Source organism: Harpia harpyja, chromosome Z (genome assembly GCF_026419915.1).
Source record: "Harpia harpyja isolate bHarHar1 chromosome Z, bHarHar1 primary haplotype, whole genome shotgun sequence".
Lineage (NCBI taxonomy): Eukaryota > Metazoa > Chordata > Aves > Accipitriformes > Accipitridae > Harpia > Harpia harpyja.
In genome coordinates this window covers 39,345,069-39,360,113 of record NC_068969.1, presented here as the reverse complement: position 1 = coordinate 39,360,113, position 15,045 = coordinate 39,345,069, and the positions used below count along the sequence as shown (strand labels likewise).

The following is a 15,045-nucleotide window of genomic DNA, read 5'->3' as shown; positions in this document are numbered from 1 at the left end:
AAATCATGTCATCAGTTCATATAATTTTTAATTAATCCTAATTGAAGAAAGGGGAAGACTTAAACTACATTCTCTGTTTCTGCAACTCATTTTTCAATAAAAGGCCCATAACAGTCACTTAAGGCAGTAAGTATTTGTTGTGGCCTAGAGCAGGCCAGAGTAAAAGTCAGACCTTTTGATAAAAGGCAATAATAGCTACTCTTTGGTAAATGTTGTCAATAAACAGTGCTAATAACCATGACACCTTCTGCTCAACTGTGTTGCACTATCAGCATTTCAATCTCTAATTGAATTCCAGTTCTTTACATTCTGCTAGCTACCAAAGTCCCCAGGAAAAAGAAGACTTCTGCTGGGCTGGGAGTATGGCAAGAAAAAGTAAGAGAAAAGGGACACAAAGTATCTTGTAATACCATTCTGCATTTTCCCTTTTCAAATGCTTTCAGCAAACTATTGGGAATAAGCAGACAGAAGAAGTATAGTTATGAAATAGAATACACCAAGAACACAGGGATTTTCCTATTTAATACAGAAAATTCACGTAAGAAACAAGAAATAAAGGTAGTTTTTTTAAAAACCTAGTTCAATGGCTTTTTCATTGCATTATTATTCTCTGAAAATTCAATTGTAATCCTGCTTATCTGAAAAGCAGTTGGATAGAAGCTATCCATCACTGTCAAGGCTAAACCTAATAGCCAAACAAGCCATTGCAAAGTGATCTCCTATAAAGGCTTTTGAAAGGAAAGGGATAGAGCTATTCACTAGTGCATCCATTTCCTTTTCCTACCTCTATTTTTTCTCTGCAAACCAAATATTGTCACTCTGCGTGTATGCAGCAAAATAATATATTGACACTAATTATAGAATTATGGGATGCATATGTTCATTATGACATCCTGGAAAACTGATGCTATTAAATTTTATGTTGAAAATAATCTACTTCTTCATAAGAAGCACAACAAAAAAGGATTACTAGATAATACCAGATCTTTATACCTTTTTTATCTACCAGTCCAGAGTAACTCCTCATAAATTATTAGACTAATTCTGCATTTATATAATGTCAGTGAATTCAGTATTTGAAAGAGAAGATCCTATATATGCTGTTCTGTATTCTAGGATCAATCCTTTTTAAAATATAATCAAACTTACATGTGGGGTGACCACAGAATTATACTGAGCCTAACTGTGGATAAAGAATACTCACCTTGAGATGAGATTATTAAGTGCGAGAAACAGGAAAAGTTAACTACCTGTAGATGTCTGTCATAGAATTGGGTTCAAAGTCTGAAATGGAATGTATTTCAGGAGCTGTGTAAATCTGTCTCAAACGCTGCTGGTAGGAGCTTGACCCCTCAGGAGAATCTTCTTTTCTGTATGACTGCAAACCATAATCTAACATGCAAGAAAACAGGAAGCAAACTATTCAGTGGGTACTCCTCTGAAATATGTGCATTAGTAGACAGTAACACAACTAGTCTAAAGGAATTAATTTTCCCTATTTGAAAGTCACGTCTTGGTCTAAAAATAGTGTAGGTCTGGTGGTTTTGTCCCTCTAAACCAATTGCAAATATAGGATCTGGAAACCAAATATTTGGGTGAGTCTGCATGACAGCAGGAAAGTTGAACTACACGGCCCTTCCAATCAGAATTATTTTATGATTTTATAAAATTATATTCAGAGAATAGGCTCACTTCGGTGCAAGAGTTAGCATGCAAATGCAGGTTTCTGTTCACTCATCCCCTGATCCTTATCTGTGGTGGAAGGTTGCTAGAGTAATTATAAGTTAGACAGACTAGAACTACTGAAAATCAGATGGTGGCCTTTACCTGCACACCACTAGCTTCAGAACAAAGGCAGCATAAACGTGAAACATCTTTGCAGTTATACTTTTAGCCTAACATAGAAGAGATTCTCAGTATGTGACTCAGCATCGGAGAGGAGAAAAAACCAACTGACTTCAGTTTTCTTTCTGATAATAAACAGCACTCTGCTGAGTGTATGGGAAGGCAGGATGCAGATGTCTGGTTTTGCCCATAATGACCTATAATTAAGATGGTCCTAGAGCTTCATTCTTTATGTTGGATATCATTGGAGTTTTTCAAATAGCTCCCATATTGGTTATTTGTGAGGTTTGTTTAGTGTTATTGCATCCACATAAACCATGAACATTTGAAGTCTCTACAATGCTACCAGTTAACTTCTGAACAATTTCACAGAGATCCCATTTAATTCAGAGGAGCTGTGCTAAGGTGATGCAGCTGATGTAATCAACTACCTCCATTTTTTATGCTTCTCTCCAGAACAGGCTCTAAGCAAAGTAGGCAGTTCTGAAGGCAGCAGGATACTAAACGAGTTGGAGAAGCAGGCATGGCCCTGTGTAGGAGCCTTAGTCATAGGATGAACAATTGAAAGACAAATCTGTTGCTGCTGTTTTTAAGATGGCTGTGGGTTATAGAGTGTGATAACTACTTTGGGGAGGAAGTAGAAAAGATGATCATTGCTTTCATTCCCTTTGGAATCTGCAAACTAAACTAGATTCTCCAGTGTTTTTCCACAGGCTGTCTTCCTGTACCAGGAGCAGACCAGACCGATGGCTCTGTCTCTGAGAGAATACAATTCAGTTTTGTGTACAAGACTGAAAAGTTCTGAGTTGAGTCTGCTTTTCTCCATGAAACTACCTTGTGTTTACCAATCAGTCAGCATTATTCCATGTCTTTACAGCACTGTCCATGGCTCAGGTTTTCTCTGTATCAAAACTGAGAATGAGACAGTCTCTGCTCAGACTGATGTTGATAGAATCCATCATTTGTGGGATCTGATGTGTGCATCAGTGACACATTAAATGGCTTGACATGAGAATGTAACATGAAACTTGCTTCAGCACGGGGAACTTTAGCGAAGGCTTGTATAGTCAGCATTTCCACATGAAACGTCAACATGGAGGTGCTTGGGAGGAGTGTTAAGTGTGACATCTATATGCATTGGTGGGTTAGCTGAACAGTTTTGAAATTTTGTTTGTTATCTGCTCTTTACCTGCAATTTTACAAACCCATCGGTCATCTATCACACAGTTACTAGACTTCAACCGTCCATGATACATTTTGTGGTGGTGAAGATAGGCCATTCCTTGTGCAATATCAGTAGCAAAAGAAAACCTGAAAGACAAAAATCAATGAGCTAGTATTTCCACTAAACCTTCATTCAAGAGTGGCTCCAAAGCCTACTGAGGTTGACAGAAAGCCTCTCTATGACTGCAATAGCTTTCAGTTTGTGTGCTTATTTTTCCAAAACACTTACTTAATGTGGGTTGCTGAAAGCCCTAAACTCCCAACTCAGTTATCTGAGTCCACAGGTCTTTAGCATCTTTTAAGACAGTTGAGTTTCTTCTAGAAATCCCCAGTACCTTTGTATCCTTGAGAGTACTTTCAAATGTTTACAAGAGAAACAATTTTTTATTAACTTTCTCGCTTGATTTGGAGGGTTTCCTCCCTTACAATCCTTTTCTTTGCTGAAGGCAAACATAAGGCAGAAGTAGAAAGAGTGTGCCAAGAAGATTATTCTCAAAAACCAATGTCATTGTTTTGTGGAAGTTTCATTGACAATGTGAGCTTAATTTCTGTATCAGTAAATATAATACTGCATTTGTAGCTATGCTAATCATTTCACCAATATGTGCTCACAAACAGAGATGCAGTGATTTTTAATTAAATGGAGATGCCCAAGATACTTGGGAACAAAATGAAGTTACATGGGAAGAAACGTTTAAAAACAGTTTTGCAGTATAACTAGAGGTGGATTGAAAAGTCATTGGCTTAGCATGACCAGCGCTAAACATATGATTGCTGAAAAATCCAGAAGACAATTTGGGTTGGATATTTGAATTCGCTTGCTTTCTTTCTTCTTCATTCTCTCCATATCACATTGTAGGCCTGACTATCCAAGGACTTTATCTAAAATTAAAATCTTGTCCTAAACAGCACATAGCACAGTTTGTGTCACGCAGCTTTCCAAAAGTTTTTTTCTACCTGAAGCCCCAGTTCAAAGGAATGTCTTCATTGAGTAGAACATCACTCAGGCTGCCTTTGGGGCAGTACTCTGTCACAATGGCAACATTTGGCACTTCTATGCAACCTCCAATGAATTTGCAGAGATTGGGATGGTCAAGTTCCCTGTGAAAATCAACAGAAATTACAACACACCAGCAATTTTCATGGATGTCCCTCCTGCTTTTTGTAAGATAACTGGAAGACCAAGTGCCTTGTCTCACAATGTAGACAGAAGAGTAAAACTGGCATAAGGAGATTTTGATCTGGTGTCAAAACAAAGTTTGAAAGAAAGAGGAATATGAATTTACAGTCACATTTGGACAGATTGTAACCCCTAAAGAACCAGCATAAAAATAGAACGACATAGACTTCTCAGGTTTCACTTCTTACCTCACTTGCTTTACTTCTTTACGTATGGATTTGGACAGCGAGAATGCCTTCTTCATTATTTTCTTTATGGCCACTGTTCTACCATCACTGAAACAGAATGAAATGCTGTTCACAGAGTTTTAGGCCAACTTCATAATCCATCCAGGCTACAAAAATGGGCTGGATTTTTTTTCTACAGTGGGCAGCTTCATATCTCTCAAGATGAGGCACAGAATTTAAACATGTCCGTATGTGGGTGTAAATCTGGATCTGAGTACCTGACAGGCAACAGGGCCCTGTTTCTATGATAAGGGAAGCATTAGCATTTATATTCAAGCATTCTTGATCTGTGGGTGACATTTGGAACATATGAGGTTAGGGTCAGTTGAGGCAGTTGGATGATGGAATAGTATTATTACTACTACTACTTTACAGGAAATGTCAGAGCTAGTGAAACACATCCCTGCTATCCCTTGCTTCTGCCTACTGTTTTGGAGAACCACCACTGATATTTAACATCCTTTTGTTCTCATGGGATGAAGCATTCTCAGCGATGAAGCAGCTGAGTTTGATAGACAGCAAAGCAATTTTCCATGGAATAATAAAGGAATACAGTGGACATACATGCAGGAATTTAAGTGATACCCACCATATAAATACAGAGTATGGGGTCTGTGGTGTAGCAGATATAGGTGCTTTGCCAATGAGACTGAATGCCCCATTCTTACATCTTTCACCCTTGATGAATGTGTTTGACCTTGATTCATCTGAAGAAGAGGATGATGATGAAAATATCATAATTCAGAAAGAAGCAGCAAAAATGCTCACTGTAAAAGATCTGTGCTGGACACAGTGTCTCTCAATGTCACTCAATGAAGTAGCTGTGATTTTCCAGAACAGTGATCTGTGCAGCTGCTTGCCCAGCCGATGACCCTAAGCTCCTCTATCCTGCAAATCACGGATCCTTCCCTGTGTATTCAAATGGTAGGTATGACTTCTATCTTCATACATGTTCTGCCCCTACCCCCTAATTGTATTATTTCTATGGGAAAATTGTTTTCTGGATAGCAGGATATGGCTATACTATTTGCTCATATAGTTATATGATGTGCACCTTTATAATGTGATCCAGAGGTGAAATGCTCTGTATCTTCAGCCACATCAGCTGGTTTAAGGACAAGATTTCTAATGTGCTATTGTATAGGATGCCACTCTTTAGTGCAAAGAACCTAGCTGTGCTCTGCCTGCATTTTAGAAAAAAGGCTGCATAAAAGCCTTGGTTCCAAATATATTTGAACAGTAAGGGCCATTCATGGACAGATACAAGACACATTATGCAGCCACAGCCTTTTAACAACCCAAGAGAAAAGAGGAAATGACAACCACAACAGAAGCCTGGCATATAAGATATTCCACAGAATGTATGTGGTACAGAAGTCAGGTGATGATACTAACTTACTGGATTTAGCCTAGCAAGAGAAATGGAAGCTTTTGTACTACCTATCAACAGTAAAGTGGCAAGAACCAGAAAGCAAGGTGAAACTATGGTGTAGTAGGTACTGCAGTAAACAAGTAATACATTGACTTACTATCTCCCAGTCTGGGTGAAGTACTGTTTCCTGGACACACTAGCAGCTGCTGTGCAGGAACTCAGAGCAGTGATACAGCTGGCATTGGAGTCACTGTGTGCTGGGGGAGCACTCATCATGCTTCCTGTTGCTGTCCGTACTACGTGATCTAAATGGGATGTGGGATGAGAAAAGACACCTGAAGATGCATATTATTGCCCAGCTAGAGACTCCAGAGGCAGAAAAATATAGCAAATTCTCCAAATCTTTGCATCTTGTCCAGTCTTGTTAACACTTAGGACAGAAAGCCATTGCTTGGAACGTGAGTGCTCCATAAAAAGTAAAAAAAGTTCCAGAGGTGATTCATTGCCAGAGATCTTTCTCACTAATCCCCGGGTTTCAGTGTAAGTTTCGTATCTCTGTTCTTGGGATGATTAGCCCTTGCTGCTACTTAGATGCCGAGGACAGAACCCAGGGAAGCAGAACAAGCCCTGTGCCATACTTTAACAAGTCTATTTGGAGCTCCTAGAAGACTGTAAAGTACAAGGATGTGGGAAGTGATTCTGACACTAGAGGGAAGTCCGAGAAGAGCAACAATAGTCTCAGATGAAAAAAAATCAATGATCCTAACTTCTGTTTTTTCATCTCTGTTGTTGACCAGCTCAAGGTAACATCACATTACATCTCATTTCACCATCTCCAGTTAAAACCCAGATTTAGCCAACTAGACTCAGCATTGCTGAAACCTCTCAATTCTCCCTGGTATGAGTATCCAATAAAGTGTTGCTGAGGAAGTTCAGCATCTCACCTTGCATCAGGACTGCCATGTTCCCATACCACAGTATTATCCATATGCAGTTCAAAATTGCGTTGACATTTGGAGTCTTTCTACAGCATTCCACCCAAAAATATATTAGAGATCCCTGAGATAGCTTTGAGAATAAGAGTGTACACATATACATATATATATATATATATATATGGTGCAATGCACCAAAAAAGGAGTTATCTTGAAAACATAAAGCAAATTTTTCACAGTACAGGCTACATACCCTGGGTATAGCACTGCTGATGTGTTTCAATTTAGATAACTGTACATTTCAGGCAACTATGGGTATCTCTGGACAGCTCTGTCCAGAGGATACATACTGTCTGTTTCCAAATCTCATCACATTATCAGTGCTTATTAACCTTAAGTTGTTAATTACCACTCCTAGGTCTTAAACAGTATTGTTGCTTCATAGGCTCCTCTCCAAGAAAACTATGTCTTTCATCTTAGATTTTTCAAATTAATTTTTAATGTGCTATTTTTTGATCGTGCTTCTAATTTCCTTCAGTCTCTTTCCATTGTTTATCTTCTTCTGTGATTTTTATGACCTCTTCTAATTCACTATCAGCTGAAAATTTTCTCATGTTTATTTTTGAAAGACACTTTTCCTTGAGTGTTCCATTTCTGTTTTCACAAATTTGGATTGAAATTTGGTTTGGTTTATGTACTCAAATTAATTTCTAAACCAACATCTGTTCTTTACAGCAACGCGGATATCATATCAAAACTACACAGAAATTAATATTCTAGTCCAAAGCTGAAAGTCTCTCTACTATATAATAACACAAGAATGTCTTGACACTTCCACTAGCAACACAATGACATAACACAGCTAAAGCAGACACCTTTCTAGCAATTCCTCACAGAGACAAAAAGTGAGAGAGTATACACCAGCACAGACCTATCAACTTAAGCAGATTTCTGCAGATTTACCCTTTCAGAGGGTCTAGGCATTGTTTTCCTTCTGAATGCTAAAACAATGAACAGCAAAGTAAATAATCTATACCTATTTTACAAGCAGCATAGTAAAGCATATAATAATATCTGATTTTATTCTTAACATGTTTAATTAGAACCAATTAAATCATATTTTATATCCAGAAGGTAAAATGAAGAAAACTCCGGCCACAATGAATTACATTTTGCAGCAAGTCTGTCACAGATAGCATACACTGAGAGAACTGAAGATCTCATTATATCCCTCATTATATGTGTGCAACTTAATGAGACCAATTATACAGAATGATACATCCACTGAAGCAACTGGAATTTATTTTGTCCAAGTCCAGAGCTTAGCTGTTTATTTTGGGATAGGCCTGTCCTTTTTAATTGACAAATCACCATTAAAAAGAAGGAAACTATTTAAAATAACTTTGACATCTAAAGTTTCAATAAACAAAAATATCAGTGATCAGCTCACAGAGGTTACAGGGACGAAACTTTGGCTATGTCTTTCACAAATTGGTTCACCTTTTATAAGACCCTTAAAACATGAAGATGTACTTATGACTGAGATTATTTCTCAACATGATTAAGGAAACTGGTTTTAGTATCAAAATGACAAGTTACTAACCTTGTTTGATGCAGGCGAAGTCTATAATCCAGCTTTCATCCCAAAACATCTTTTGTTTCTGATATTGAAACCACTACAAAACCCAATCAAATTAATTCCTGATGTAGCTTTACTGTCTTCAAAGGAATTAAAGCAGAGATTATTTTTTTCAAATATGAAAGTTTATAAGTATCCAAACAAAATCTGCTGTTTAAGCATCCAACATGTATCTTATGAGTAATATTAGAACCAAGAGTATTAATAACAGGCTTAAAAGAAAACAGCATCTGATAAGTATCTTAAAAACTGTACAATCTATGTTCTAGAATCTAATTACATGTTATATTTTGCATTGGCTACAAACTCTCCATTATTGTCAATACTTCTTATGCACTACCTTTACATGTCAGCCTGGACATCAGATGAGTGGTTTACAACAACTCATGTCACGGAAATGTCCTATGCTATGTAAGTGCATGACAAGAACACACTACATCCCAACCCCAAGGTAAGGAGCAGTACATCTTATATCCTGTAATAGAATTAGCCCCCGATCCACAAATGAGGTCATATTATGTCAAATACTCTGGCATAAAGAATATTAGTAGGGATTCTGTGGTTACTTTGCAAAGAAGGCATCAATCTAATAGCTGATTTCCTGTAGAGCTGACATGCAAAACTAATGTAGAAAGTGTAAATATATGCTTTCAAAAGAGGAGCAGCAGATTAAATTATACAGTTGTTATAGCTGCAGTCAATGCCAAAATATCAAACCAAAGCAGAATTTTACCATCATTATACCATTTTTTATAGTGTGGAATTTAACATTAGGAATTATGCATTCATTGAAACAGGTAACAGGAGCCCAGATAATATGCAAGGAACATGGTGCGGAGATTGTGTCGATATTTTGGTAGAAATTTATGACAAATATAGAGCTCGCTGAATGAAAATTAAGTAATCCCATTTATTTTAAAATGTTTTGGAGAAAAGACATCAGCTACATTTTGTCTTGCAAAGGTATGACTGAAAAAAGACATATTAGCTGGAAGTGACCACTAGGCTTGCTAGAGACACTGATATCAAAGGAATCCTCTCCTCTGCTTGAATGATTAAAGAAGGCATTAGTTTCCCACATGGTTCTTTTTACATTATATTAATTACTGAATTAGATAAAAGGATCTTTCCTATCTTGTTTACTTATCACCTAAATAAAACATTAAAAAAAGAAGATGCTACTGCAGAATTTGGCAGGAAGAAGTATACAGAAATGCAAGAAGAAAAAAAATAAACCTCAAAACCTACAAAAATAGCAGAAATAATAGGTAAATTTTGCTAAAAGACCTTTAGATAAACCTATGCAAGGCCAAGAAACTCCATTGCTCTTTCTAAAATGCCAATTGTTTAAAACTGTCTGAACTTCTCATCTGTCCAATTATACATTTCTATCAGATCATATGGTTTTACAGGACAGTTACTATAAACACATTGTCACAACTGCCCTGTGGATTATAAATGCTCAAATAGTTTTCAACAGTGCTTCCATTCCTCACTCACAAAGCCACACAGAGAGGCACAGAATAGAGAAGACACCTAATTGTGATTCAGGCCTCCTGTAGTACCTTACTCAGTGGGCCATCAGCCTTCTCCTGCTCATTCCCCCTCAGTGCTCTTGCCTACCTCAGGTGCTCACTGCAACTGCAGTACAAGATAGAAAGAGAGGGAATCCCTGAGGAAAGAGGAGCCTGTCGATTTACAGGATTTATAGGCCAAACAGCAAATAAATTATCTGTTATGTACATAGTCAATATAATGACTCTAAAACTGCCATATTCATCTGCTAAATCCTTGTTATGAAATTCAGAAACATATTTTTTTTCAAGATACAGACCCATATGGAATGTAGATCCTCTTTCTCAGAAGCACTGTGAAGTAATAAGCCATAATAGCATGCTGTCTCCTCTTTATACAGACATTTTCATTCAAAGGTATCCAAAAATATTTCTCCTATATTCATACACTCCTCTCTCCTCATTCCCTTTTTGTTTTTCCTTCATGAGTCTGTTATAATAATTGATAACTATTATATAAAATTAATCACTTTATACTGAACCAAAATGGTTCACTTACACTAAGTAAATTAGCCTATTAAAAAATAAAATAAAATTAAAAAAAAAACCCACAGAAAAAAAGGAAAGATCCTCTTATTATTATTTCTTTTGAGAATATCCCAAGTTGAATGTTTTCCATTATAAGTTGTATTTGGACTCTGAGATTTAATGGCCTCTGGTGGAGTTAATCCCTTTATGAATTTGCCAAATTATTTTTGAATTCATTTATACTTCTGGCCTCCATAGGGTTTTGAAGCAGTTAATTTCATAACAGTTTTATTCTGAGCAAAAAGTGCTCTTACTTTACTAGCACCGCCTAGTTCCTATGCTGTGAAAAACCTCTTATTCTTTTACCATTATATATCCATCTCTCTGTTACATTCCTCTTCAGGCTTCTGTCTTACAGGATGCAAATTCCTAGCCCAATGAGCCTCCTCTCATAAAGAAGCCAAAAATGTTGTTTCCCTTCCTTCTGCTTTTTTACATAGCACACAGGTTCTGGATGCAGAAGAAAATCTATCCCTCTACTAAAACAGAGCTCTACTCTAGCTAACCAAATCATGGAAGTAAGAGAAAGGAAATAGAGGAGGAGAGACAGGATACTTACCATTACTGTCAAAATGAAGCCAGTGCAGACTAAACATATTGGTAAGGCAATTGCTATCCTAGCATCAGCAGAGAGTGGGCATTCCCCACAATCTGCTGGACAGATAGAGCAGCCTTCTTCTTCCTCACAAAAACCATCTCCACAGACTGATAAGAAAAGGAAACACATATCAGAATACTTTAAGGCAGCTTCATCCTTCCACAAGGTTGTATTCAGATTTAAACACATGGTTCTTGATCTGGGAAACCTCAGAGTACCAGAAAGAATACATTTTGAAAAATCCAGATATAGCACCCAAGCAGCTGAAAGAATAATCTGAATTTTTAAAGTGATACAGGATCTCTTTGATCAGATTAAATTGTTAATGATATCAGAGCCTTTGACATGTTTGGTGTATAAATCACTTCATCATTACTCTGTTTCTCATTGTCCATCTGTTTTTTCTGAGACTTAAAGTTCCTCAAGGCAGGCATTGTCTTTTCTATTCTTTGTACTTAATCCAGCCCTTGAGATCCCCAGAAGCCAGTGACCTTTCCTCAGCAGCAGCAGAAGGCACTGAATACTGAGGAATGAAACTCGTACTTCAAGAAGGTTTCTTTTTTTCCAAGGTCTTAAGAAAATTACCAGCAGTATCAAGTGTGATTTAAAACAAAAGCCCTAAAGGACAAAACTCCTTCTCCCATGTCCTGAATGGTGTTTCAGTTTTACCTCTATGACTAACTAATATCATGCTGTACTGCAGCCTTCTGAGATGAACTGAAGGTATTATTCTGTCATTATGTAATACCCTTTTTGAAAAAAGCCTCAACAACAACAACAAAAATGCACTGCTCAGTAATAATTTTACCTCAGTCCATTTGATTCCAGGATAATACCAGGATAATCACAGAAGTCTTTCTGCCTCAGGGATAGAGCTGCATATTTTAGATTTCTTTTCTGATAAATTGTAAGTTTCCTGGAAAACTCAGCTGCAGCTGTCTTGAAATGAATAGCAAATTCTATAGCTAAGTATTTCCATCCACACTGGAGTTGCTTTGGTTCTTTTTTTTTTTCATAACATTGGGAAATATATTCTCAAACTTCCAGAAGAGTAACTAACAAGAGAACTGTGATGACATTCCTATTTTACCCAGTACTTTTCTTCAGGTTGTGTGTTTAACTTATTAAATAACTACAGTTTTTAAATTTTACATTGCTAAGAGAATTGTTACAGTTATTTCTGCTTCCCTGCATACAGCTATACTAAAGTGAATGAAAGACTGATGCCTCTGGGAGCAACTGAATTTTAATGTGAACAAGGGAACCAAGATGGGTTTCTACCTTTCCAGTATGCTTAAGGCTAGCCTGGTCCCCTTCAGATGAAGAGTGTCCAGATCGTCACAACATACTAGCTGGAAGAATATTTTCACATCCCCATCAACTGCAGCTAAGCCTTGTAGTACCTGCAGCCATTTGGCATGGTATTTGACTTTACCTATTTGACAAGAGTGGCTTCCTACTGTTCTAGATTCATACATAAGTTAGAAGCTCAAACAGTTTTACAGATGTTCAGTGTTATGTGAAGAAGAATTTTAGGAAGATTTTTGTGCATTTTCAATGGTAAGACGGGGATAGGAGTCCCTTTTGCTCTTGGTAACCATGCATGAATGATAAAAGCATTGGGATTTGCAGTCAATAGGCAATTCCCTCACATCTTCATTTTATGTCATACCTACTGCGGGAAGGACTGTGGTTTTTGCTTCCAGAGCAACTTGCATTCTCCCAACTCTGACATGTGCGATGAGAGAAGTCACACCCACATGAACTAAAACAACCTGCCAAACAAGTGAACAAAGCAGAAGCATCAAAACTTCACTTGCATACAGTAGGCTATTGTACCAACAATTGTCCAATTGTGGTGTCTTGCAAAAGAATGCATGCATTTTTTCAGAATCAGGAAGGACAGGTATCCTTGACTGGGGAGACACCCAGAAGCAGGAGACACAACTCTTGTGGGAAAGGCAGGTCTAATTCCCCTCCTGGTTTGTATTTTTTCACCAAGCAGGGCTATCAGCCTGTGCATTCTGTCACATTTGCTTCCCTGTTACTTCTGCTGGGTAGAAGCCCCCTAATGACCATATTAACCTGTAACACCCTCCAGTCAGTAGTGCAATATATTGTTAGTGTAGGCCTTAAATGGACAGATGAGGATATTCTCTACCCTCCCATCCCCATTACTTCTACTTACTACCTAGGGAGTAGTAGTGTGAAAAACTGTTACTTCCAACTCAAGTCAGTTGGGAATCGATATTACTCAGCCATATGCATCACTTACACACATAACACTGACAAATAAATGAGATGGGGAACACGTACATGAACTGCACTAAACTACTAGCAAGTAAGTTCTGAAAAGAGCAAACTAGGTAAAATCCTGTATGCAATAAATATACCTTACCTTGGCAGTCCAGTTTCTTTGGCTCATTTTGCCAGCTGTAGACAAAGTGTGAGTAAATATCTGGCCATCATCTGGGATCCACGGACCACATATTCCTCCTCTACCCTTTATCAGACATATTGGTTACGTCAGTAAACCATGACACAATAAAATACTAGCTCCTCCTCTTTTGCTTTCTTAAAATGACTTGTGTTCTCTAAGAACAAATAATGTGATATTTTATATCCAAATCTATTAAAATGACAAAGCACAAGCAACACTGTTCTGTGATAAAAGATAAAATAAGAGAGAAGAAATTGTGCCAATACTGAGTTAAAATCTCACAAATATTGTTATTTTTAAAAATACATGAGCCAAAATGTGGTCCCAAATTTTAAATGCAGTAATTCTATGAAGCTAATACACTTTTTCAGGATTTGCTATATTAGAACCAGAACCACAATCATATCCCATTTTTAATATTTTTCTAAAGGGGGTTTATTGCAGTTTCACTTTTGACAAGGCAGCTTTTTTTTTCTTTAATGAGAAAGGAAGGCATCTCTTCTGTGCCTGTTTGCAGAGCATTTCTCAGTAAAGCTGTTAAGATGTGAACCTCCCAGGAATTGCAGCCATAGAGCATTATTTTGGCTGTCTGAAGATCTTGCATTTTTTTGTTTGTTTGAAAGGATTAAGTCTGTCTCCTAACTCCAGATATTTCTTCATGCACTTCTTTCAATGCACTGTAAGACATAGACCAAATCAAAAGAACTGGAGTTCATGTTAACCAAGATAAAACATTTAAAAATCATGACACTGCAAAAAAAACCCCAACAAAACCTCCTCTCAAATAATGGAAAAACCTTGCTTTGAAGTGTGTGTTCAGTCTTATGCAATGATACTCATGGCCTTTTTGCTGCATGACAGCCAACCTGCTTAGACTTCTCCTAAGCAGGAACTGAAATATTTACAGTATTGCAAGGAAGCCAGATGATGCATGTTGGCTACATGCTTTCACCTTTTCCAAACCTTAATTCCAAGCAGAACTAACTGTGAAAGTAAGAAATAATGGAGAGGTTACTGCAGTGGTGGGATGTTGAAGTTCTTTACTGTGGTTCTAGATAAAAGTTTTGATGTGATGGTTCCAGCAGGGATTCCTCTTTTAAACCAAAGTTGTGGTATCAGCTAAGGCCCCCAGGGAGTTGTTACTAAAACAGCTCCTTATGAAGAGACTGCCAAGAAGTAAGCTAGAGCTCTTGTGGAGACATTAAGCCTTCACACAGAAGGGTACATGAAATAGCCACAAGACGTGTACACTAGGTTTTCTATTACACCATCTTTGATCACAAAGAATGTGTCAGGTTGCCAGAAGGGAGGTCAACTAGAAAGACTAAATATTCATTCAAAGAGGGACAGCCAAGTTAAGAATGGATCCTGCTTACATTGCATGAACAAATTTTGTTATCATGTATTCGGATTCCTTTTTTTTGCTCTGATATAATACAGAAAAATAATTCCTTCTCAGGACATGTGTATACAGGCTTCAGTT

At 37.4% G+C, this 15,045-nt stretch overlaps 1 protein-coding gene across 1 annotated transcript in view; it reads right to left on the bottom strand.

The window, feature by feature from the left end:
- Nucleotides 1-15,045, bottom strand: part of LOC128137353 (atrial natriuretic peptide receptor 2-like) — a 35,252-nt gene that overhangs the window by 13,380 nt on the left and 6,827 nt on the right. Inside the window, 9 exon segments of the mRNA XM_052778210.1 lie at nucleotides 1,251-1,392; nucleotides 3,035-3,156; nucleotides 4,027-4,170; nucleotides 4,438-4,524; nucleotides 6,006-6,153; nucleotides 8,387-8,459; nucleotides 11,084-11,229; nucleotides 12,795-12,897; nucleotides 13,521-13,625. Coding sequence (XP_052634170.1) covers nucleotides 1,251-1,392; nucleotides 3,035-3,156; nucleotides 4,027-4,170; nucleotides 4,438-4,524; nucleotides 6,006-6,153; nucleotides 8,387-8,459; nucleotides 11,084-11,229; nucleotides 12,795-12,897; nucleotides 13,521-13,625 — 1,070 coding nt within the window.